The 23,383-nt window shown below is 43.7% G+C and overlaps 1 protein-coding gene across 4 annotated transcripts in view; it reads left to right on the forward strand.

Annotated features, from left to right (window-relative positions):
• Positions 1-23,383, forward strand: part of TMEM241 (transmembrane protein 241) — a 113,352-nt gene that overhangs the window by 17,563 nt on the left and 72,406 nt on the right. For all 4 annotated transcript variants that reach the window (XR_008664248.1, XM_055324174.1, XM_055324171.1 and 1 more), the window contains exons 4-5: positions 7,185-7,266; positions 21,830-21,907. Coding sequence is in view for 3 of the 4 variants with exons in the window: in XM_055324174.1 (XP_055180149.1) it covers positions 7,185-7,266; positions 21,830-21,907 (160 nt within the window). In the remaining variant the exon portion in view is untranslated. The remainder of the gene's footprint in view (positions 1-7,184; positions 7,267-21,829; positions 21,908-23,383) is intronic.

A 23,383-nucleotide genomic window follows, 5' to 3' on the forward strand; every position in this document is an offset into this window, starting at 1 on the left:
AAAATGAATATGAAAAGGGAGTATATTCAAGGATAACGGTCATTGCATTAAAATAATGAAAAGAGGATTAACTTCAGTGTGCAGCAATAGCCTGTTAGGCAATTATTGATAATTCAATGATGATTTTTTGACACAGAAAGATGTTAAGCAGATTATGGAACCCATTGTACAGCAGGATCCCATTTTTGTGGCAGTGTTCATATATGTGCATCTGGGCACTGTTTGGAGGGAGACCTAGCAAGGTATTAACAGTGGTTATTTTTGGGTAGTGGGGCTGTAATTGTAATGTTTTTCTTGATTATCTGTATTTTGAAAATTTTCTAGCATGGATAAATATGACTTTTTAAATAAGAAAATGAGACAAATTATTATAGAAAAAAAAGTGACTGCCTCCATACAAGTTTCTGAGTTCATGTCTATTGAAGAAAACATGTTTGTTTGTTTCTCAATTCAGTTAGTTTCCCGTTGTCACAGGTATAGGTTACAACATGATTATTAGAAATGTTTACTGCAGGGCGCCTGGGTGGCTCAGTCATTAAGCATCTGCCTTCAGCTCAGGTCAGGATCCCAGGGTTCGGGGATAGAGCTTTAAAAAAAAAATCCAATAAGCCAGATAACATTAACAATTGAACTTTACAAAGAAAAACTGTCAGAGAGTAAAAGGAGGAGATGAGGCACCTGGATGGCTCAGTCAGTTAAGCATCTGCCTTCAGCTCAGGTCATGATCTTGGGGTCCTGGGATCAAGCCCCACGTTGGGCTCCCTGCTCAGTGGGGAACTTGCTTCTCCCTCTCCTCCCTAACTTGAGCTCTCTCTTTCTCTAGTGCTATTTCTGTCTCTTTCTCTTAATAAATGGATAAAATCTAAAAAAAAAAAAAAGATTATTGCTTATTGTTAGAATTCCCCATTAGGGCCAATTCAAAGAGGCAAATGGTAGGATGTACGTACTTTTTGCTTTCATCCCTGCCCTTAAAAACCCAGTAGCTATAAACACTGGCAATTCTGTTCAGAGCAAAGTCTCTGAAGGGCTTAAGAAAAGCATAGGAAGAAATGTGAATTAGGGTCATGCCTGGAGTATTCTGGTATATTTTGTTACTGTTGTTTTCCCTTCTATCAATCTAAAGAAGGAAGGGAAAATCTCTTTTTAAATTACAAAGTAATACATGATGATTCCTTCAGCATATATTTGAGTGTCTAGCATATATAGCAGACATTATTCTTGGTGTGTAGGGGGGTGTGTACAGTGAACAAAACAGTCAAAAACCCTTGCCCTCATAGAGCTTACCTTCTGGTTGACAAGAAACTAAGGAAAATGGAAGTACATGATATGTCAGATGGCAGTAAGTTTAGAGAAAAATGACGCCGGGTAGGGGAATAGGCATGTGTGTGGGGGTGTGTGTGTCTGAGTGTGTTCTAGTGGATGAGAATGAGGGTGGTTACTTGACTCACAGATAAGATGACTTTTGAGCAGAGGTCTGATGATGTGAGAGAGTGGGCCACGCAGGTGTCTGGAGGGAGAGGGTTCCAGGTGGGGAAGCAATAGCAAGCCCCAGGGTGCTTGGCACACTTGATAACCAACCATAAGGCCAGAATGCAGTTTTATTTTCCTTATAAATGCAAACATCATTGTGGATAACTTTAACTGCCTTTAAATACTGTATAGAGTATGCATATTTTTAAAGCTTTTGGTAAGTGTAACAAAGTAGTGTGTATGTGTGTGTGTGTGTATATATGTATATATATGTAACTTTTCATATTTTTTTTGGCTATTTGTATGTCTTATGTGTGTGTGAGAGAGAAATACACACACACACATTCACATACACATAAATACCTGGTTTTTGCCCACTATTTTTCTTTTATGGAGTTGATTTTTTTTCTTATTGAGTTGTAAATACTCATTACACATTAAGAATATGAAATTCCAGCCTGTTTTCTATGTTGCCAATAGTTGTTCATAGCTTGTTAATCACCAGTTGATTTTTTTTAAAGACTTTTACTTATTTGACAGAGAAAGAGTGAGAGAGCACAGGCAGGAGGAGCAGCAGCAGGCAGAGGGAGAGGGAGAAGCAGGCTCTCCACTGAGCAGGGAGCCCAACATGGGATTCAGTTTCAGGACCCTGGGATCATGACCTGAGCCAAAGGCAGACACTTAACTGACTGAGCCACCCAGGCATCTCATCTCTTGATTTTCCGTATGGTATTTTTTGGCCAGTGCATTTTGTGTAGGTGGATTTATCAATCTTCCCTAATGGCTTCTGTCTTTGGAGTTATATGTAGAAAAACCAGAAATTTATTGAGTATTGTGCCACGCACAGCTCTATTCTTTTGTGTCCTTCCTCTGCCCTCACGCATAGTGACCTAGGTGACCCTTAGGGGTCACCTACATACCTCCAGCCCTAGATGACCTGACCTAGAAGAAAGGGCACAGCCCAGGAAAATGTGTGAAATTTGTCCATCCCTTAGAGCTCTTGACTAAAGTTTTTCAGCTGACTGCTGGAACATTCCTTGGCAGCAAAGAGAGCTCTTTATAATTCCCAAAGATCTGGATAACCATGTGCATGTTATAAGGTTATGCTCTTCAGTGCCCAGAACCAGGTATAATTTCCATCACTTAATCTCCCTGGAAAATAATCGTCCATTTTAGCAGAGTTAACTAGGGTTTTAAAATCACAATTTCATTCTGTCCTGAAGAAATATTTTTTGTCTTTTAAAAAAGATTTTATTTGAGAGAGAGACAGAGCATGAGCATGGGGGAGGAGGCAGAGAGAGAGAAAGAAACAGACTCCCTGCTGAGTAGGGAGCCCAATGCGGGGCTCAATCCCAGAACCCTGAGATCATGACCTGAGCTGAAGTCAGTTGCCCAGGCTGAGCCCTCAGGGGCCCAATATTTTTCTAAAACTATTTCAAGGGGGTGCTTGGGTGGCTCAATCAGTTGAGTAACTGACTCTGCTTTAGCTCACATCATGATATCAGGGTCCTGGAATCAAGTCCCACATTGGGCTCCACTGCGAGTCTGCTTGGGATTCTCTCTCTCCCTCTCCCTCTACCCCTCCCCCCATTTGTGTGCTCTATCTCTCTCACTCTCAAATAAATAAATCTCTTATTTTATTTTATTTTTTTTGTTAAAGATTTTATTGGGGCAGCCCGGGTGGCTCAGCAGTTTAGCGCCTGCCTTCGGCCTGGGGCATGATCCTGGGGACCCTGGATCGAGTCCCACGTCCGGCTCACTGCATGGAGCCTGCTTCTCCCTCTGCCTGTGTCTCTGCCTCTCTCTGTTTCTCATGAGTAAATAAATAAAATCTTTTAAAAAAATAAAAATAAAGATTTTATTTATTTATTCATGAGAGACACAGACTGAGAGAAAGAGGCAGAGACACAGGCAGAGGAAGAAGCAGGCTCTAGGCAGGGAGCCCGATGCGGGACTCGATTCTGGGACTCCAGGATCATGCCCCAGGCCAAAGGCAGGCGCTAAACCCCTGAGCCACCCAGGGATCCCCCAATTAAATCTTTTAAAAACAAAATATTTCATGAGATGACAAAAGGACAAGAAAGCACTGCCTTGTAGTTCTGTCCTCACCTTGTCTCCACACATCCTGGAAAAGTATGGGAAACTCAGTTGTCATGCATTTTATTTACCCCAGGTAACTGTTGCTAGGCCTGACCTGTCCATGTTACTATAGCATATTAACTGATAGTCGTGGAAACCTTGTGGGCCAGAGATCCCATTTCTGAATCTGAAGCAGCAAGTATAAACTATTCTTCAAATTATGTTCACCTGCCCGTGGACTATACTGTCTGCAGCAGGTCCTCTCTGGGAGGGAGACAGCATGCACACCTGTGACTGCGAGTCTGTTTCCTATTTCTCCTGCTGGTGTGTAAATTAAACGAGATTGATGTTGCAAAGAATTTAGGAATGAATAGCTAGTGAAGAACAGACTTGTGACAAAGTCTTACTGAACCTCAAGAGACTTTTACTGCTGTGAGTAATGGACCAAGGTGGGAATGTTGTATCTCTTCTACTTCCCCACCCCAACCCTTTACCCACTTTAACTTTGAGGGTGGTTTTTTTTTTTTTTTTTTTTTTGTATAGATAGATACATAGATAGATTGATTGATTTGAGCAAGAAAGAGCACACAGAAGGAGAGGGAGAAGCTAAGCAGGGAGCCTGTTGTTGGGCTTGATCCCAGGACCCTGAGATCATGACCTGAGCTGAAGGCAGATGCTTAATCAAATGAGCCACCCAGGCTCCCCTAACTGGGTTTTATCTCAAATATCACTTATTAGAGGAAGGTTTCCCTATCCTCACTTACTAGATCAGATACCCTTATGGTACAGCTTAGTCCTTTACTTTCCTTAAAACATTCATCCATGTAACATTTGACTTTTATTTATATGAGCAAAACACACAGGACTCCCACCTTTGTGAAACTTACAGCTGATTTGAGACACATTAATAATATGTCTATTATATAGTATCTGGCTCTGATAATTAATGGGTTAATTGAAAATAAATCAAGAAATCATTTTTGGATGAAAACACTCTATTTTGATTTAAGATGTATAAATGTGCACTAGTTTGCTAATCTCATGGAAGAGCTTTTTCATGGTGTATGGATTGTCTACTGGGTTCCCTCGAGTGTTTTCTTGCATAAACTACACTTAACATGTACCCTGTGATTTTCAGTGGAATGAGAACTTTGATACTTTGGAGCAATGTGAATGCACAGTTCTTCTCAATTTTTAATTATTTTTCTGCCCCCGCCCCATCCTTTCACATTGGTTTTGCCCATATGTTTTGGCAGCACTGCCCCCAATGATTCATATTTATTCCTCTCAATAGCAGCTATACTTTTTTGTTGGTGTGTGGAGGAGGGAGGCAGCTGTCTCTGATAAGAGCTCATGAGGGGCAAGACAGGGTCAGGCAACCAACTGCTTCTGCAGGTGTCGAAATTTCCCCATTAGCGCACGTTGCTTTGGTTCTGCCCACCTAGGTGAGTGCTGAATGAGGTGATTGTGGACAACGTATGCATCAGTGCCCCTGCTCCTGGTCATAGTGCCATGGTTGAATCCAAATGCTCACACAGCTGCTCTGTAACATATCCCAGAAGTCTCTTTGGTTCTACTAGATCTGTGTTTGTTTTTTATAGTTAAAATCATTTCTTTGTATTTAGGGTAGAGGGTTAAAATACAAGGCGTTTCCTTAGCCATGTTTTCTCTTTCACATCCATGGTCACTCAAATGCCCTGATGTCTCTTGGAGCATATGGTTGGGCAGGTGTTTTCTTTGTTTAAGAAGGAGCAGAGCACAGATGCCTGGAGCCTTACTGAGCTCACATCCCAGAGTACTGTGCCTGCAGCAGCTAGGCACACTATGTCACAAAGTGCCTGACTTCCCTCCTTACCTGTGCTCCTCGTGGCAAGTGCTCTGGGCTGCCTTCTGGTGCTCAGGGGACCAGGGGCCTGGATCCAGTCTCCCTTGACCCTTGTGAGCTTTTCCTTCTAGAAAAGCCATTTCCTAGAAGAAGAGCAATTGGTTCAATGTTCTCCTTGACCCATTAGGAAAGAGAATGGCATCTTCCTTTTTCTGTTTGCCTTTTGGGTGCAAGTACAGACATGTCGTATTGCAGTGGCACTAGTAAGAACAGAGAATATTCCTTGGGTAATTAGCTGTTTGATCTGCTACCAGAGTAAAATCATGCTGTGTTTTTAGCTTATTTTATATAGGTCAGTGTCTCCCATTAGATTATGAGGTCTTTGGGGGCAAAGTATGAAAGGGTGGCTTAAAGCTAGGGCTTTAGAGTCAGATGACCTGAAGTCAAATTCTGGCTTTGCCATTACCAGCTTTTTTGACCACATGCACATTATTTAAGCTCTTTAGGCCTCAGTTTTCTCATTTGCACAATGGAAATAATGATAATATTTTCTTCATAAGGTTGTTGTGCTGTGTTTTAAACTAGCTCCATACCCAGTGTGGAGCCCAACGTGGGGCTTGGAATCATGACCCTGAGATCAAGACCTGAACTGATGTCAAGAGTTGGACACTTTACCAACTGAGCCATCCAGGCACCCCACACTGTGCAGATTTTTTAAAGACACAGCATAGAAAACATTTAGCATAGTGCCTTGTTTGTGGCAAGTGCTCAGTAAATGTTAACTGTGATGCTGCTGTTAATAATAATTCTGGTGCTGTCAGCACCTTGCAAATTGCTATAAATATTTGCTGAATGAATATATTCAGGAAGTAGGGTTTGGAGGCCTCAGTAGAGACTAGAGACATTTTAACACCAGGTTTGCTGGGAAGCGTACAAAAGCAGGTCTGATCACAGATGGAGTGCCTGCCCATGCTAATAAAGTTAATAAAGAACATTTCTTGAACAGGCACCATCCCAGGAGAGTGGTTCATTGAGTTAGCTGGGATTATTATGTTAAATTCTGCTGGAATGGTCTCATTTATTTCTATCTATTATTAGAATAACTCTAGGGACCAAATGCGTCGGTGACGGATGGGAGTGGCAAGTTGCAACCTCCGTGATCAGGGCTCTATGTAAAAACTGGAATTTTGCTTTTCTTCAAGAGAGCAAGAATCTAAACTGTTCTGAGAAAAGCAGTTTTGGGTGGGGCCACAGCGGAATCAAAGAAATGCACCCTTCTGAAGTCCTTAGAGATTTCAGGTTAACGGTGGAAAACGTCAGCACAAGGCCACCCAGTTCGAGTTCTAGCATTCTTTTAAAAATTCTGTCCTTTGACATTTGCTTCCTTTTGTTGTAGTTCCATGGAGCTGTTTGATATATTGCCTCGGTAAATAGTCTTTTTAAATTTTTAATAATTGGGCGTGAGTTCAAAGCCCTCTGGCTACTTAAAATCCAAAGAATAATGTTCACTGCCCCTTAAAAAAAAAAAAATCAAATCTGTTCTCTCTCCTGAACTGCAGGAAGCCCTCTTCCATCTCCAGCTTGTCTGTGCCCTGTCGTGGGACAGGGAACAGACAGGCTGTAGCTGGATAGCTTTGTCAGCCTTCCTCACTGTCAGTGGGCACAGACCATGTCACACTCCACGGGTCGCTCAGAGATTTTAAGACAAGCACCATCGTCGTATTTGGTGCATCCAAAGGGTCATGCCTTCCAACTAGGTCATTCGGACAGAAGATGACAGAAACATTATGGCCTCTTTCCCTCTTCCCAGATCTGATGTTTCAACGTGGCTTCCTGCTTCGGTGCTGTTTGTGGGTATAATCTATGCTGGTTCCAGAGCATTATCCAAACTGGTAAGTGTTAGAGACTTTTTAGAGAGACAGTTTCTCTTTCCTCTTCCCCTCTGCTTTTTAACTTACTGCACTTTGGATCAACAGGGGACAGAATCAACTTTCATAATGATACAGCCGGATTGGAGAGCAACATGGGGCCTTATGCGCTTCTCCCTGGGTTGAGGATAACCAGATAACTGGGTTGGGCCAACTTGTTTTACAAGATGAAGAGGCATAAATGGAGGTGCAGGGAAAGAAAGAAAGAAGGGATACTTATGGAGCCTGACACAGACAGGGTCAGCCCACTCTGCCTGAATGCAGGCTGTCCTCGGGAGCAGGGTGAGCAGGCTCAGCCTTCTCCATGCTTCCGAGGTACTGTAATGTAACCCTGCCCATTGGTGACATGGACTGGGGGGTGCTGGGCTCAGCACATACCCTGCAAAGCATCGGTACCCAGTACATGGCGACACTAGTAAAACAAGTGTCCCCCTGTTCTCCCACCGCAGCCACCCAGGTTTGAGCTCCTCAAAGGAGGGAACTGTAAAGGATAACTTATTCCAGTTACATTATATGAAAATATAAAAATTTATTTTCCCATCAAAAGAGAATCCATTGATACTACCGTTGACCAGAGACTCAGAACGAGGTTTAAAAATCAGTCATGCCTCTTCCTGTCTTGTACCCCAACTGCTCATACTGTTTTTATTTCTGAGAAAATGATTGTATTCTGACTTTTGGAGAAATGTGAAATTTGTGAAGCAATTTAGTCTTTTTATGCAAAGTTTGTTGTTATGTTGGTCCCTTAGGTCTCGGATACAAAAACACTAAAACAAACACAAAATCTGCCTACCTGCACAGCATTATTATTGTTAGGACAACCCTGAAGTTGCAAAATAGCAGTTGAGAGTTACAGGGGTAATTTCTAAATTAAATCATCATTTTTCTTTCATTGATTCATACACTTGAGTCATTGGGATGATGTGTTCAATGGGAGAGAAACGTCCTGGGTGGGCCCAGCAAATGACCCACAGCACATATTGGTGCGCAGCCCAGAACCTGAGACCTGCCCCAGCTTCCAGCTGCCCCTTCTGGATTCTGTTGGCTTCTGGGTCTGCTGCCTCGCTTTATGCCCTCTGGCCGTAGAGGGCGCTCCCCCTCGTGTAGCAGAATTACACAGGTGTTCATAAAAACAATGCATTTTTAAAGTGGTTTTTTAAAAATTTTTTATGATAGACAGAGAGAGAGAGAGAGAGAGAGAGAGGCACAGGCAGAGGGATAAGCAGGCTCCATGCAGGGAGCCCGATGTGGAACTCGATCCCAGGTCTCCAGGATCAGGCCCTGGGCTGGAGACAGCACTAAACCGCTGAGCCACCCAGGCTGCCCCTTTTTTTAAGTTTTAATTTAAATTCCAGTTAGTTAACATACAGTGTAATGTCAGTTTCAGGTGTAGAATTTAGTGAGTAAACACTTGATAAAACACCCGGTGCTTATCACAAGTGCACAACTTAATCCCCATCACCTATAAAATCTACCTTCCCCACCTTCTTCCCCTCTGGTAACCAGCCATATGTTTCTTGGTTTGCCTCTCTTTTTGTTACCCCCTATGTTCATTTGAAAAACAATGTATTCTTGTTCAAAGGCTTTTAAAATTTCTTATAGGAACTGGATAATTAAGATGCCAGAATTGTGAAGTTTGAATAACTATTGTGCTAATAATAACAATATTTTTTGTTTGCATGGTGCTTTTTTGAATGTTTCCATAGTGATTTCCTCTGTATCTTTTTATGTGATTCTCAGTCACCTGACAGGCAACGGTTGAGGCAAATGTTAATCACCTGACAGAGGAAGGGACTCAGGTGTGGAAAGTCTTGGTAACCTGCCTCTGGTGCCAGCTAGTGGCAGCTCCTCTGACTCCAGACCTTTTGTCTTTTCAGATTTGTCTCTTGGGCTAATGCATATGGATTTTAGAAGAGTCCAGGGTAATCAGACATAACTTTAGACTCTTTTAGTGACAAGTTATAGAAAGCACATAAACTGTTCTAAGCAAAAGGGAAACTAACTGGTTCATGTAATTGAAAAGTTGTAGATCAAGCAAGGCTTGATCCAAAGGTTCCAATGACATGCTTAAGAAGCCAGTTTCTGTCTCTCTGTCTTTTAGTTCTGCTCTGTCTTTGCTCCATTTCATGGCCAGGCTCTCATGGGTGTTGTTGACTCTGGGCTCACATCCTTATAACATGAAGTCTAATGGAAAGAGACCTTTCCTTGTAGCGCCTGCAGGAGTCCCAGGATTCACCCTAAATATACATCAGCTGGACATCTGCCCTTCCTAGGTTGGAAAGCTAACCAGGAAGATGGAATTATGCTGATTGGTCGGCCCTGGATTACAGTCTTCCAGAACCATTCACTGTGGCTGCAGAGATTCAGAGCACTGTTTGGCCAGCCCTGGTCATACAGGATCCCTGCCCAGATCCTGTAGACTGAGAGAGGGAACAGCAGATCCTTGATATTGGGATGCCTTACCAAAAGAAGGGATAAGGATGATAGGTAGCCTCTGAGGTCCATTGTAAGGGTCGGCACAGTACATTATCAGGCAGATGAGGAGTTCTGTAACCAAGAACAATGCTTCTCGAAGTGTGATCCACATGTGGTGGCAGTCTGTGAGCTTTTTGTTACCTGTCCATAAGGAGATTGTGCCAGAATGTACATCAACTTTGGCACTAAACACACTGTTTAGTTGAGCTTTTTTTTTTTTTATAGCAAGACTTTTTTTTTCTTTTAATATTTTATTTATTTATTCCTGAGAGACACAGCGAGAGAGACAGAGACACAGGCAGAGGGAGAAGTAGGCTCCATGCAGGGAGCCCAATGCATGACTCTATCCCAGGACCCTGGGATCACGCCCTGGGTCAAAGGCAGACGATCAACCACTGAGCCACCCAGGTGTCCCCATAGCAAGACTTTTTGAAGAAGGAAGAGTGCACTGATGTACCCTTTTGGTTCAAGCTCCTTATTTGACTGGTACTGTCATTGAGTGGCACTGGCCTAGAGCACAGCCTTCTTCAAAGGGTAAAAAGAAGCTGCTGCAATTCAGTCTTTGAGCAAAGAGAAACAACCAAAACCCAAATATACCCAATTAGGGTGGGAGGAGCAAAGGAAAGAGACACTCATTGTTTTTTAGTGAAATAATAACCCAGCATCTCTCCTTTGTTTTCTGATTTTTTTTTTTTTACATAGTTGCTTACAAATTCATAGAGTGGGTTAAACACGAGGCACTCATACAGCTTGTGTTAGATAGAAAACAGGCATCAATATGCTGGTGCCAAGCTGTCAGTTTAATGAGTCCACAAGGAATTGGGGGAAGGTGCTCAGTTAAAAGCCGTGGGCGTATTGTTATGCAGAACACTTTCGAGGTAGTTCTGCTCCATAAAGCCCTCCTTTATCTGACAAGATTTTGAAGCTCTGTTCTTCTGATGTGCAACTCCTAAGAGGAAGCAGGTTTAATTCTGTAAAGGCACAGCAGGGAGAATTCTTTACTGATTTTTCTACCTCACAACCGAATGATATAAAGAGTTAAGGGAAGGGGTTACTCTCGTGGCTATCCATTCAGCAAATATTTGTCAATGATCTACTTTGTACGAGGTGCTTAAAGACAAATAAGGTATGGGTCCTGACCCTGAGGTGTTAGTATGCGTTGGGCACTTTCCATTGTCCCTCTTCATGACATATGAAGCCAGACTTAATTACTCCCACTTACAGATGAGGAAACTGAGATCCAAATTATTTGGCCAAGGCCAACAACTCATAAATGTTAAAGTGGAGGTGCAAACCGAAGCCTGTCCAACCACAACAATTCATCTTGAAAAGTTACCCTCTTTCCCCATAAATCACATCAGCCAGGGGAGATCAGCCCATGAGGACTGAGTTGAGGGGAGTGGAGAGGAAGTGTGTATTTGCTGTCCCTTCTACTTGGGCTAATTTGGGTCAGTTTCTCCAGCTGTCCTATGCTGAATAAGGTCACAGTGATGATGGTTCTGATGGCGTGAGTGTTGGTCTTTGGAGGGTCAGTATGACCTTGACCGGTCATTAATACTCTTGTTGTAATTTTCCAACCAAAGCCTGGCCATCTAGACACGATTGCCTCAAATCCTGTGGTGGTAAGTGTTTAGAACACATGTGCAAAGTCAGACATTATGAGCTTGCCAGTAAGAGGCCATCCTGGTGTTGGTGATCTGGCTGTGCAAACCATGTCGTTTTCTTGCTCAGGGCAAGCCAAGGTCAGTAGTTGCTGGAACTTTGTTTGCGGTAGTGTGTGGGATGCCGGGTCAGGTACAGCGCTCAGGGGGGGCGATAACTGGAAAGGGGTGAGGGGGCCAGGGACCGTTCGGCTTTGGGCAGGGTTTGTCGGCCTCGTGGGCTACGGACAGGCCTACGCCCTCACGTGGGTTAGTGATGGAGATTGGAGGGGGTGGTGTGTTGTAGGATAAGTCACCAGGGATATGGAGACCAAGTGGGAGCAATGAGAGGGATGCTAAAATTCGGGTGCCCAGGAAGGCCCGCCCCATGGGGGGGGGCGCTTACATGTTCAGGTTAGGGAAAGGGGTGCGGCTTAAGGTAATTTTCTGTTGGGCATGGTGGGAGGGTATTTGGTCATGTCGCGGCCGACGTTGGAGGCTGGGGTCGGTACTGGGGAGGCATGAAGAGCACAGAGGGTAGGGGGGGGGGGGCGGTCCTGGTGGGGATTTGGGGCTTTGGGAATGTGGCGGGGGGATAGGTGTTATTTAGGGTTGGTACTGGGGTGGAGTGGGGCATTTAGTGTTTCACCGGTAGCGAGGGTTGTTTGAGTTGGCGGAGGGCGCCCGTGTTTGTTGGTTGGTGCTAGGGAAGGGCCAGGGGGGGCAGCGGGGGGGGACGGGGCGGCAGGCGGCTGCAGGGGGTCCGTGCCCAGGGTCCCTCGGGATGGCGTTGACAGACTTGGGGCGCACTGGAGGGTGCCGGGGTAGCCGCTATAGGCCGTGGGCGCGGCAGCGGCGAGGCCGATCGGGAGGGGTCGGCAGGAATGTCTGTTTGTTGTTATTTTTTTTGTTTGAGGAGGGGTAGGCGGGGTGGCCGGAGGGGGGTACGCTGGCATAGTGCGGTCGCAGTGGGCAGAGCTGGGTTGGGTGCGAGGGAGGGATGGTGGGAGCCCAGCAGCTGGCGATGCTCGGTGCTCCGTGGGTGGGCGGGATGGGGTGGCGCGCCCGCTGAAACGGGGAATAGGCGCGGGCACGGCGAGTTTTGTTGTTTAGGTTTGTTTGCGGGGGGTAAGTGGAGGGGCGCTTTTACCGGGTGTAATGGTCTGTGGTATATCTGGGGAGGCGGGTGGGGGGGGGGGTTTTTTAGGCTGGAGGTACATTTGAGTTTGGGTTATATTTCCAGTGGATACAGGCACCTTTGTCTCATGGCTAAACATATATGTAAATAGAGAGGGATGGGGGAACGGATGCATAGTGTATTATAATACTTTGGTTGCATCAAAGGCCACTATCAACAGAGTAAAAAGGCAACCCACTGAGTGGGAGATAGTATTTGCAAATTACTTATCTAATAAGGGATATTGAAATATATTTTTAGGCTCAAGATGGAGCTCCTCCTTTCTGGAGTGCTACATCAGCAAGCCAAACTTTAGTATTCCTGTAAATGCTCCACTTGACCAGAAACAGTACATCCAGACCTCTAATCCCCAAATACCAATGCAACTCTGGGTTCTGTACTTACTTCCTTGTTCCTTGATCTTCCTAAATAAAACCAGATATGCAATCCCAGCCAATCATACCATTTCCCCATTGCCACTTCTAATGCTTCATAAAACTCATTCTTGCCCTGCACTTCTTGGGAAGAGTGCTCCACTGCTTCTGAGGCACCATACTCCCCTAATCTACGGATTGTTTTCCCTTGATTAAATGACATCTAACTTGTTACTAAATTGTTTTAGTTCTATCATTCTATAGGGATTAATATCCAGAATCTAGAGATAGGCCCTCAACTCATCAACGAAAACCAATGCAATTCAAAAATGGCCAAATGACTTGAAAAGACATTTCTCCAAAGAAGATGCACAGATGGCTAATAAGCCCATGAAAAGATGGGCTTTTTGAGCTCAGTGTTATTAATCATTAGGGATATGCAAATCAAAACTATAATGAGATACCACTTCACACCCCTTAGGATGACTGTCATCAAAAAACCGGAAAATAACAAGTGTTGGTAAGGAAGTAGAGAAATTGGAACTCTTGTGGACTGATGTTGGGAATATAAACTGGTACAGCTGCTATGGAAAACACTATGATGGTTCCTCAAAAAATTAAAAATAGACTTATTGTATGATCTAGCAATTTCACTTCTGGGTTTGAAAGCAGGAGTTGAACAGATATTTAGACATCCCTATACATAGCAGCGTTACTTACAAGAGCCAAAAGTTGGAAGCAACCCAAGTATCCATTGATGGGGAAATGGATAAACAAAATGTGGCATATGCATGCAATGGAATATTATTTGACCTTAAGAAGGACGGAAATTCTGACATATGTAACACTGTGGATGACCTTTAAGGAGATTATGTTAAGTGAAATAAGGCAGTCACAAAAGGACAAATACTGTATGATTCTACTTCTATGAGGTGCTTAGAATGATCAAAATCAGAGACAGAAAGTAGAATGGTGCTTGCCAGGGAAGACAGAGGAGAGAATGAGGAGTTAGTATTTAATGGGTACAGAGTTTGAATTTTGCAAGATGACAAAGTTCTAGAGATAGAGGTTGGTGATGGTTGCATAGCAATGTGAATGTACTTAATGCCACTGAACTGGACACTTAAAAATGGTTAAAATGGTAAATTTTACCTCAATTTAAAAAATGTATTTATTTTAAAAACCCTGGACTCGGACTCTGATAGAGGTTTTCTTGAGGATTTATGAAGAGGAGGGGATAATAGGTTCTCACTTGATTCACTCAGAATTTCTTTGTGTGTTGTAGGTATGCACATTTGGTTTAACTCATTCATTTCAATGCACTTGGGTAAAAAAGTGTGAGAAAAATAACAATTCACTGAGAGCAGGCCAGCCTGCTCTCTGTTCCGGCCTGTACGTTCAGGCCCCCAAGGGAATGAGCTGGAGCAAACTGCTGTCCCTTGGGCCTTCTCTTATTCCCAGGCATCTCACCAAGGTGGAGGAATCCCTGGTACTTTAAAATGTCCATTTCTTATACAACAAGGCCCCTAGGACCAAGGCCAGCTACTTTATGTGATGAACAAATGAAGGACAGAGATGGCCTCCAGACCCCTACTGGAGATACACTGGCAAGAAGGGAGTCTGGTCCTCTGCATTTGGGGACTTTGCCAAATAATGACAGAATAGTAAAATTAATGTAAATAGGAGCACCTGGATGACTCAGTGGTTGAACATCTGCCTTCCACTCAGGTCACGATCCCGAGTTCTTGGGATCGAGTCCCGCATCAGGCTCTCCGCAGGGACCCTGCTTCTCCCTCTGCCTATGTCTCTGCCTCTCTCTGTGTGCCTCTAATGAATAAATAAATAAAATCTTTAAAAAAATTAATGTAAATAAACACTTAAATTTAACTCATGCAAGTCAACTTGTGAATGTATTCATGTATATGTACATATACTTATTCAAGTACCTCACCATCTTCCAGAAAGAATCAATGGTGGCTTAAAAGAATAATTAAAATAAGAAAGATATATGTATTTTAAGTAGGCTCCACACCCAGCATGGAGCCCAACCTAGGGCCTGAACCTACCACCCTGAGATCAGAGTCAGAGCTTAACTGAATGATCCACTCCCCCAAAATAGACATTTTTTTATAAACAATTTTTTCTTAAGATTTTGTTTATTCATGAGAGACACAGAGAGAGAGGCAGAGACATAGGCAGTGGGAGAAGCAGCCTCCCCATGGGGAACCGGATGCAGGACTCAGTCCCAGGACCCCAGGATCACACCCTGAGCCTAAGGCAGATGCTCAACCACTGAGCCACCCAGGCGTCCCTATAAACAGAATAAAAGAACTAGATGAGGCCAGAGAAAGACTTAGCATATAGAAACCTATGCTGTGGTAGCCTACAAAATAAATACAGTTGGGCCCTGAATTCAGTTTTCAGCATTCTGTAGCCAAATAAAAAGGTTATAAGACTTGTAAGAGGGGATCCCTGGGTGGCGCAGTGGTTTGGCGCCTGCCTTTGGCCCGGGGCGCGATCCTGGAGACCCGGGATCGAATCCCACGTCGGGCTCCCGGTGCATGGAGCCTGCTTCTCCCTCTGCCTGTGTCTCTGCCTCTCTCTCTCTCTCTCACACTGTGTGCCTATCATAAATAAATAAAAATTAAAAAAAAAAAAAAAGACTTGTAAGAGTGGAAGTCCCTGCTACACCTGTCGCGAGCATAGCATAACATAGAGCAATGTTGACTCACCCAAAACTGATGTAACGTGGTGTGTCAGTATCTTCTGATTGAAAACGTCAAAAGAAAAACAAGAGTGAAGTCATTGCTGGCGAACAGCAAAGTTTCCCTCAGGTTCTGAGTCCTCAATAAAAGGTAGACTAGGCCATTTAGTGAGGCAGGCTCTTCAACAACACCCTTATAACAAACACAGCGACAACCTAGTTCCTAGGATTCTTACAACGTTTTGGATGCATGATGAAATAGATGGGTTCAGTAGGAGCTGTTGTCTGAGGCTAAAACTGCTACCCTGCTTATCTGACTCCCTTTGCTCACTGCCCTGAGGCAACGCTCCAGGAGCATTGTTTCCAGCCTGCAGGATTTTGATAAAAATTGGGTAGCCAGCAGGTCAGGCCTGGAGTGCAGTTGTCCTGTCTTGTAGATTAAGCCCACACCCACATATTTAAAAATCGCCCAAAGGGAAGATGGGATTGACATTCTTTCACAAACATTCAGAAGCTGACCCAGGATTCCTGCTTGAAAAAGGGAGGCATCTGTGTCTGCAGAGTGACCCAAGGCCGTGCCTGTGCGCAGGGCCAGGATTTTCTATAGGAAACCTTTCTCACTCAGGCCCAGCACCTGAGCAAATAATAATCAAGGCCTCAAAATTCCATTCTGGAAAGCATGGGAATAATGAAAGACTTTAGGTAATAGATACCAGTTTCTCTTCACAACCAGAGAAAAATTTCCAGTAGTATACATGGAAAAGATGTTGAATTTTAAGCTAATGGAGTCTAAGGATAAATTAGTTGCAAACTGTGCCCCTAAGTAACTAAATGAATTGGCCTGCAGTGTACTTGAATTTGATTAATTACATTTTATGTAATCTTGGCCATTTTTCCTGATGAAGGATGGTAGGACCTTTTGTTGTTGAGGCCATTCCTAGAGTCCTGACAATGTGGAAAAACGCTTATTTTTCTGTTTAGCAGCAAACAAATACATAGATTTTCATAGATTCTCATAGATTTTCATAGATTCATAGATTTTCATAGATTTTTCTGGTTTTCAGATTATTAAGAGGTGGGTTAAAAAAGAGAACCAAAATATATTCCTTCATTTTATTGTCTGCGTAATGGGGATGTTAATAGTATCTACCTCATAGAGTTATTATGACAATTAAATATGCAAAAGCAGTTAGAACAGCAGCTAGCACATATTAAGCATTCGGTATATCTTAGCTATTATTGCTATTATAATTTCTCAGAACTTTTGTCTGATTCAACAAAATTAAGTCCTGCTGAACCTCACTCCATAAGATAATAAACGGCAGGTTTTCTTTTCTTTTTTTTTTTTTTAAGGACAGGTTTTCTAAAAGAATCAGTCACTCGGGGTCTCCTGAACTGATAGCATAGATCACAGACTGGGACTTATACAGAGTTAGAGGCTGAGGAAAATCAGTAATCAAAGTTTGTGAATTGTATTAATTGTTTTTTGTATACCTCTATGGAGGCTGAGATGGTCAATTATAGAATTACTGTTTCTTTTTTTTTTTTTTTTTTTTTTTTTTTTTAGAATTACTGTTTCTAAAGCCTGCTAGCTTCTCAGTAGAAAAATGGCTTGAGAAATCCAGATTTAAATTTTTTAAGGTAGAAATGGAAGCTATCTTTTAAAACATGTCACAGAGTTTATTCAGAGTTCATGCATTTTATTTTATTTATCTATTTATTTATTCATGAGAGACACACAGAGGCAGAGACATAGGCAGAAGGAGAAGGAGGCTTCCTGCAGGAGCCTGATGTGGGACTCCATCTCAGGATCACGATCTGAGCCTAACGCAGATGCTCAATCACTGAGTCACCCAGGTGCCTCAGAGTTTATGTATTTTAGATCATACCAGTTTTCTTACTGGAGGATGCAGACTGGCAGGATTTGGAACACACTAGTCCTACTGGACTTTGGATAGTTGTAGGGCCAGGAAGATTACCCTGGGGGCTTACTGTAATTGAGGTATCATAGCATCGAGGTTAGGGGCATGGGCTCTGCAGTTAGAGAAGCCTGGATGGGAGCCAGGGTTTGGCCCTGAACTAGCCATGAGCACTCAGCAAATTGCCTCATCTTTTAAGCATCAGGTTCCTTGTCTATAAATCAAGGTAATAGCACCCACTAAATGAGTTGTTGGAAGGAGATTTAAATAAGAGAATGTAATTAAAATAATTAGCACTGTGTCCAACACATTGTTGGTAGTTATCTTTAGTGCACTTGAAAATCAATTTGGTGTGTATTGATAGATCCTTTTCCAGAATGTGATCAGAGCAGGGCCTAGGAAGATTGAAAAACCTAGTCATGGTTTATAAAATTGAGAAAATTAGCCTCCTTGAGGAAGGCTAAATCTGGTCTCCTTGCTGGTTTTATAGTCAAGGAGACAAAAGCATTTTTTAAGAGGTCTTAATTTTAAGCAAATAGCATCCGGGTTATCCTTTCGTATTCATTTTCATGTACACATAATTAACTTGTCCCAGATTTTCTTTGCTATCTCCTTAAGCCAAGAACTGGAAGGCCAGGCCCTAAGTTTGCCAAACATAGGCCTAATGAATATAGCCAGTTAAAAAAAGATCTCTTTAACAATCTTAAAACACATAAGAATTCAAAATATAAAAATTTGGGATGCTTGGGTTGCTCAGCGGTTGAGCGACTGCCTTTGGCTCAGGGTATGATCCTGGGGTCCTGGGATCGAGTCCCACATTGGGCTCCCTGCATGGAGCTTGCTTTTCCCTCTGCCTGTGTCTCTGCCTCTCTCTATGTCTCTCATGAATAAATAAATAAATCTTTAAAAAAATACCAAAATATAAAAATTTAAGAGGAATAAAAAGCACAAAAGATAAATGAAAAATTAGGAAACAATAAAAATAACGTATGATTCTTTTTTTAACTTCACTTCTTTTTTTTTTTTTTATTTTAATTCCAGTGTGGTTAACATACCATGTTGTATTAGTTTCAGGTAGACAGTAGAGTGATTGAACAGTTCTTTACATCACCCAGTGCTCACCCCAAGTTCACTCCTTAATCCCCATCACCTGTTTCCCCCGTCCCCCGATCTCCCCCCTCCTCTGGTAACCATCAGTTTGTTCTCTGTAGTTAAGAGTGTTTCAGGACGCCTGGGTGCCTCGGTGGTTGAGCGTCTGCCTTCAGCTCAGGGCATGATCCCCAGTCCTGGAATCCAGTCCCCACATCGGGGTCCCTGCAGGCAGCCTGCTTCTCCCTCTGTCTATGTCTCTGCCCCCCTGTGTGTGTCTCTCATGAATAAATAAATAAAATCTTTAAAAAAAAAAAGTCTGTTTCTAGGTTTTTGTCTCTTTCTCTTTTTCCCTTTATTTTATTTCTTAAATTCCACATGGGAGCAAAATCATATGGTATTTGTCTCTCTGACTTATTTTGCTTAGCACTATACTCTCTAGCTCCATCCATTTTGTTGCAAATGGCAAGATTTCATTCGTTGGTATGGATGAATAATATTCCATTTGTGTGTGTGTGTTTGTGTGTGTGTATCATCTCTTCTTTATCTATCCATCAATGGGCATTTGGCTGCTTCCATAATTTGACTATTGTAAATAATACTGCCATAGACATCAGGGTACATGTCCCCCTTTGAATTAGGGTCTTTGTGTTCTTTGGGTAAATACCCAGGAGTGTGATTGCTGGATCATAGAATAATTCTATTTTTAACTTTTTGAGGAACTTCTGTGCTGTTTTCCACAGTGGCTGTGGGAAACCAACAGTGCATGGGGGTTCCTTTTTCTCCACTTCCTTGCCAACACCTGTTGTTTCTTATCTTCTTGAGTTTAGCCATTCTGAAAGGTGCAGGATGATATCTCATCTTGGTTTTTGTTTTTGTTTTGTTTTGTTTTGTTTTCATCTTGGTTTTGATTTGCATTTCCCTGACGATGAGTGATGTCGAGTGTCTTTTCATATGTCTGTTGGCTGTCTGCAGGTCTTTGAAGAAATGTCTGTTCATGTCTTCGGCCCATTTTTTAATTGGATTATTTGTTAAAGTATGATTTTGTTATTATTTATTTATTTATTTTTATGAAGTATCATTTTAAAAGGAAAAAACAGTTTGAGTTGCACTCTTAAGGAAAGATAAATTAAGACTAGAAAACCTTACAAAGGCAGGAAAATGGAAGGCAAGAACTCCAAAAGAAATAAAACAGTGCAAGTTAGAACAAAATACTAAAATAGGGCAGAGCTACAAAGTTATAAGTTTTAAAAACAAGGTAAAAATATACCCTCCAAAAAGATAAAGAATAGATCCATCTGGAAGTAGGCGAGCGGCATGATCTTAAGTGGATCCTCCAAGCTGGAACAATTTCTCTGCCAGGGTCCTATGTCGAGGCTGCTGAGGGTGCGCTTCCCGTCAATACTGATCACCTTTCATGCAGTGCTCCCGAACCACTCATATAGGTCCTTTACCTATGTCTATCATTCCTTCTAGGTACTCTGGGTCGTAGGTATTGTTCTCCCCATACTGAGGAGCAAAGTAAGGTTTGCATAAGTGCCCTGCTTCACTGGCCCCTTCTGATGCTAAAACCCATGCTTATTCTTGGTCTTTTTCTGCTTTTCAGGAAACATTATCAACCACCATCAACAGCAGAGACAATAACAAAATCCTGTGCCCTTTAATCCTTCCTGCTCACTGGGTCAAGATTAGCCATCAAATTAGGAGAGAAAGCCATTCTTCGCTAACAGCCCAGTGATAGTAAACGTGTAGTGGGTGCTCTTATGCCTTAATAACCCTCTGGAGCGTTGTTTTTTTAATGTCTTTTCCCCTCCCTCCTTTTTTCTTGGTGCAAAGTTGATCCTGGTTATTCAAATATTTACCCCAGTTCAGTTTCCTAAATATTTCCTTAATGTGGATGCTCTCCATTTTCAGTGCCACTTCCAAGTTCTGGCCACCATCTTGGCATTCCTTGGGTTAGTTTCCCATGACCTCTGTAACAAATTACCACATATCAAGAGGCTTAAAACAGTGGAAACTTGCTCTCTCCAGTTGTGGAGGCCAGAAGTCAGAAATCAGTGTTACTGTGCTCAGTCAAGGTGTGTCAGCAGGGCCACACTGCATTCCAGAGGCTCTGAGGATCCCCTCCTTGGCTCCTGTAGCTTCTGATGCTGCTGGCATTTCTTGGCTTGTGGCCACAGCACTCCAGTCTCTCTGGCTTTGTGATCACGTCTGTCACCTGTCGCCTCCTCCTCTGTGTGTGTCAGACTCTGTCTTTCTCTTAAAAATACATGTGTTTGCTTTAAGGACCTACCCAGATAACCTGGGACAAACTCCTCATCCCAGGGTTCTTAATTACAATTGCAAAGATCCCTTTTTGCCCTGTAAGGTGACATTCACCGGTCCCAGGGATTAGTGTGTGACTGTCATTTGGGGGTGAGGCATCTTTCAGTCTGCTACTCTGCTAAACTTTCGTACCATCTCTACCTTCTGCCCTCTACTACCAAGTTCCTTTCAACATGCAGATCAAATCACGTCACTGCCTTACAACTCTTTAGGGGCTTCTTGGCTCTTGGTGCTGTCTTGACTCTGTGATGTGTCTTGATGACCTCTCCACCTTCCTCTCTCCGGCTTCTCTCTTTACAGTCCACCGCTCAGCCGCACCCCCACCCCTATTCACTCTCACCCCTGCTCTTGTGTGTTCCTCTGCCTGCAGTACCCTCTGCCTCCTTGTGTTGTTTGGCTCACTCCAGTTCGTCATTCCGTTCTCATTTAGCCTATGGACTTCATTTCCTTCCTGAAGGCTTGCTCTCCCTGGGCTAGGGTAGGTGTGCCCCTCCGTGTATCTCATGAGAGCTCTTACCTGATAGGGACAGTCTCCCTATCGTAGATCCACCTTTTGCTCAAGCTGTGTTTCCTGCACCTGGCTCGGTGCCTGACACACAGTAGGTGCTTAATAAATATGTGTTGGGCCTCTACATCCACCACGCCAATAATAATATTACAACAGAGAGCGCTCATCCATGCAGAAGAGTTTTTGCTGGAGAGGATTGTATATGTGAATGCCAAAAGTTCCCACGGATCTTTATTTTTAAGCAGAAATCAAGTATTATGTAATTACGGGATCAAAGAAAACATTTTCATGCTTATTAAATTCTGTTTTCTTTCAGGCCATTCCTGTGTTTCTCACTTTGCATAATGTAGCTGAAGTTATCATCTGTGGGCACCAGAAGTGTTTTCGGAAAGAGGTAAATGATAATGCAAAATGCTAGTTTCGCTTCCCTTGCTTTAAATTTCAAAGGTGCACCTTGTTTTATGGCCCAAATTAGTGTCTACCTTTTCCTGCCATCTGTTTCCTGACAGTGGTCAAGACTGCCTGGCAGTCGTCACTAATTTCAAGGATCGTGTTTTCGACATCCTTTCGCATCACCAAACATACGTGGGAATGCTTGTTGATCTGAACGGCCCTCGACCCACCACCCACCGCAGGTCAGGGCACAGCAATCACTTTGGGATACAAGGAGGAATTTACCTCAGGCTGAGGTGTGGGGCCTGGGAGGCAGCGTTCCCACCCGAAGCTAATCCCAGGGCCACCAGGGAATATATGGCAGAGCTTCACATAGGGTGCTGAGAGCAGTAGCCTGCCCTGGGGAAACTGCCTTCTCTTCCCAAGCCCAGCTCTGGGTCACATCAGTTGGAGCAAGTCTTCACCTCCTTCTGAGAAAAGCGGGTAGTAATGACACCCAGCTCATACAGTTGTTGGGAGGACACAGTGAGGCACACGTGTTAAATGCTTCCAGCAGTTTCTGGTGCATGGTAGGTTCTCTGTATGTGTTTGCTACGTTTATTAACCTTATTAGTGGTGGTTTTAATTTGGTTCCTCTTTTGAGATTTCTTTCTTTCTAACACCTGCCCATTTGAAATGGTTTCATATAAAAAATTGGGAACTCTTCAACTAGAGAGACTAGGTGGCCATTCAGACAGCTCCCTTATAAGTGTGCAGGGGAGAGAGGTGTCCTTCCCATGGCTGGGACCACTCCGCACACCCGGGCACCCTGTCATCCCCACCTGCTGCTCGCAGGCAGCTGCATGGACTACCTCTTCTGTCCTGCAGAGTTAACCTCTCTCCCTCTCTGCAGCCTTTCTTTCCTCAACCTGTAGACACTCTCAGTGTTCCCAGTCCACTGAGGAGAGAGCAGACCCTGGGGGACCCACTCACACTAACCTGGCTCTGAAGGCTGCGTGTCCCAAACCAACACTGGCCAGGCACGCCAGCCGACTCCCTTGCCTGAGCACACCTGCACCTCTGCCCCGCCACGTCCTTGCCCTGGCCCAGCACCACGCCTGAGGGAGGGCTGGGTTCGGAGCTGCCCATGGCCTTGTGTCCCTCTCACCTCCAAGCTGCTCCTGCTTCTGCCCCCACCGTCACCCCGAAGCTGCTCTGCCTGAGATCACTTATAAGTGCATTTCCACCACTGTTGGCCTTTTACACCGTTCATCGCCAGGTTCATTGCTGCCTTTCCTTCAGTCTCTTGGCCCCCTCGACCTGCTGGTTCCCTTCCCCAGTGTCTGGCTCCTCCTCCTCTTTCATTCGTCTACCCTGTAGGGTCTCCGGGGGCTCTGTGTCAGGGTTCCTTTGCTCCCAAGCACACACTCTCTGGACAGCCTCCTCCACCATCCGCCTTTAGTTCACTGGTGACTCCTGTGTCCCATCTCCAGCCCGG

Source organism: Nyctereutes procyonoides, unplaced genomic scaffold, assembly GCF_905146905.1.
Source record: "Nyctereutes procyonoides isolate TBG_1078 unplaced genomic scaffold, NYPRO_anot_genome, whole genome shotgun sequence".
Classification (NCBI taxonomy): domain Eukaryota; kingdom Metazoa; phylum Chordata; class Mammalia; order Carnivora; family Canidae; genus Nyctereutes; species Nyctereutes procyonoides.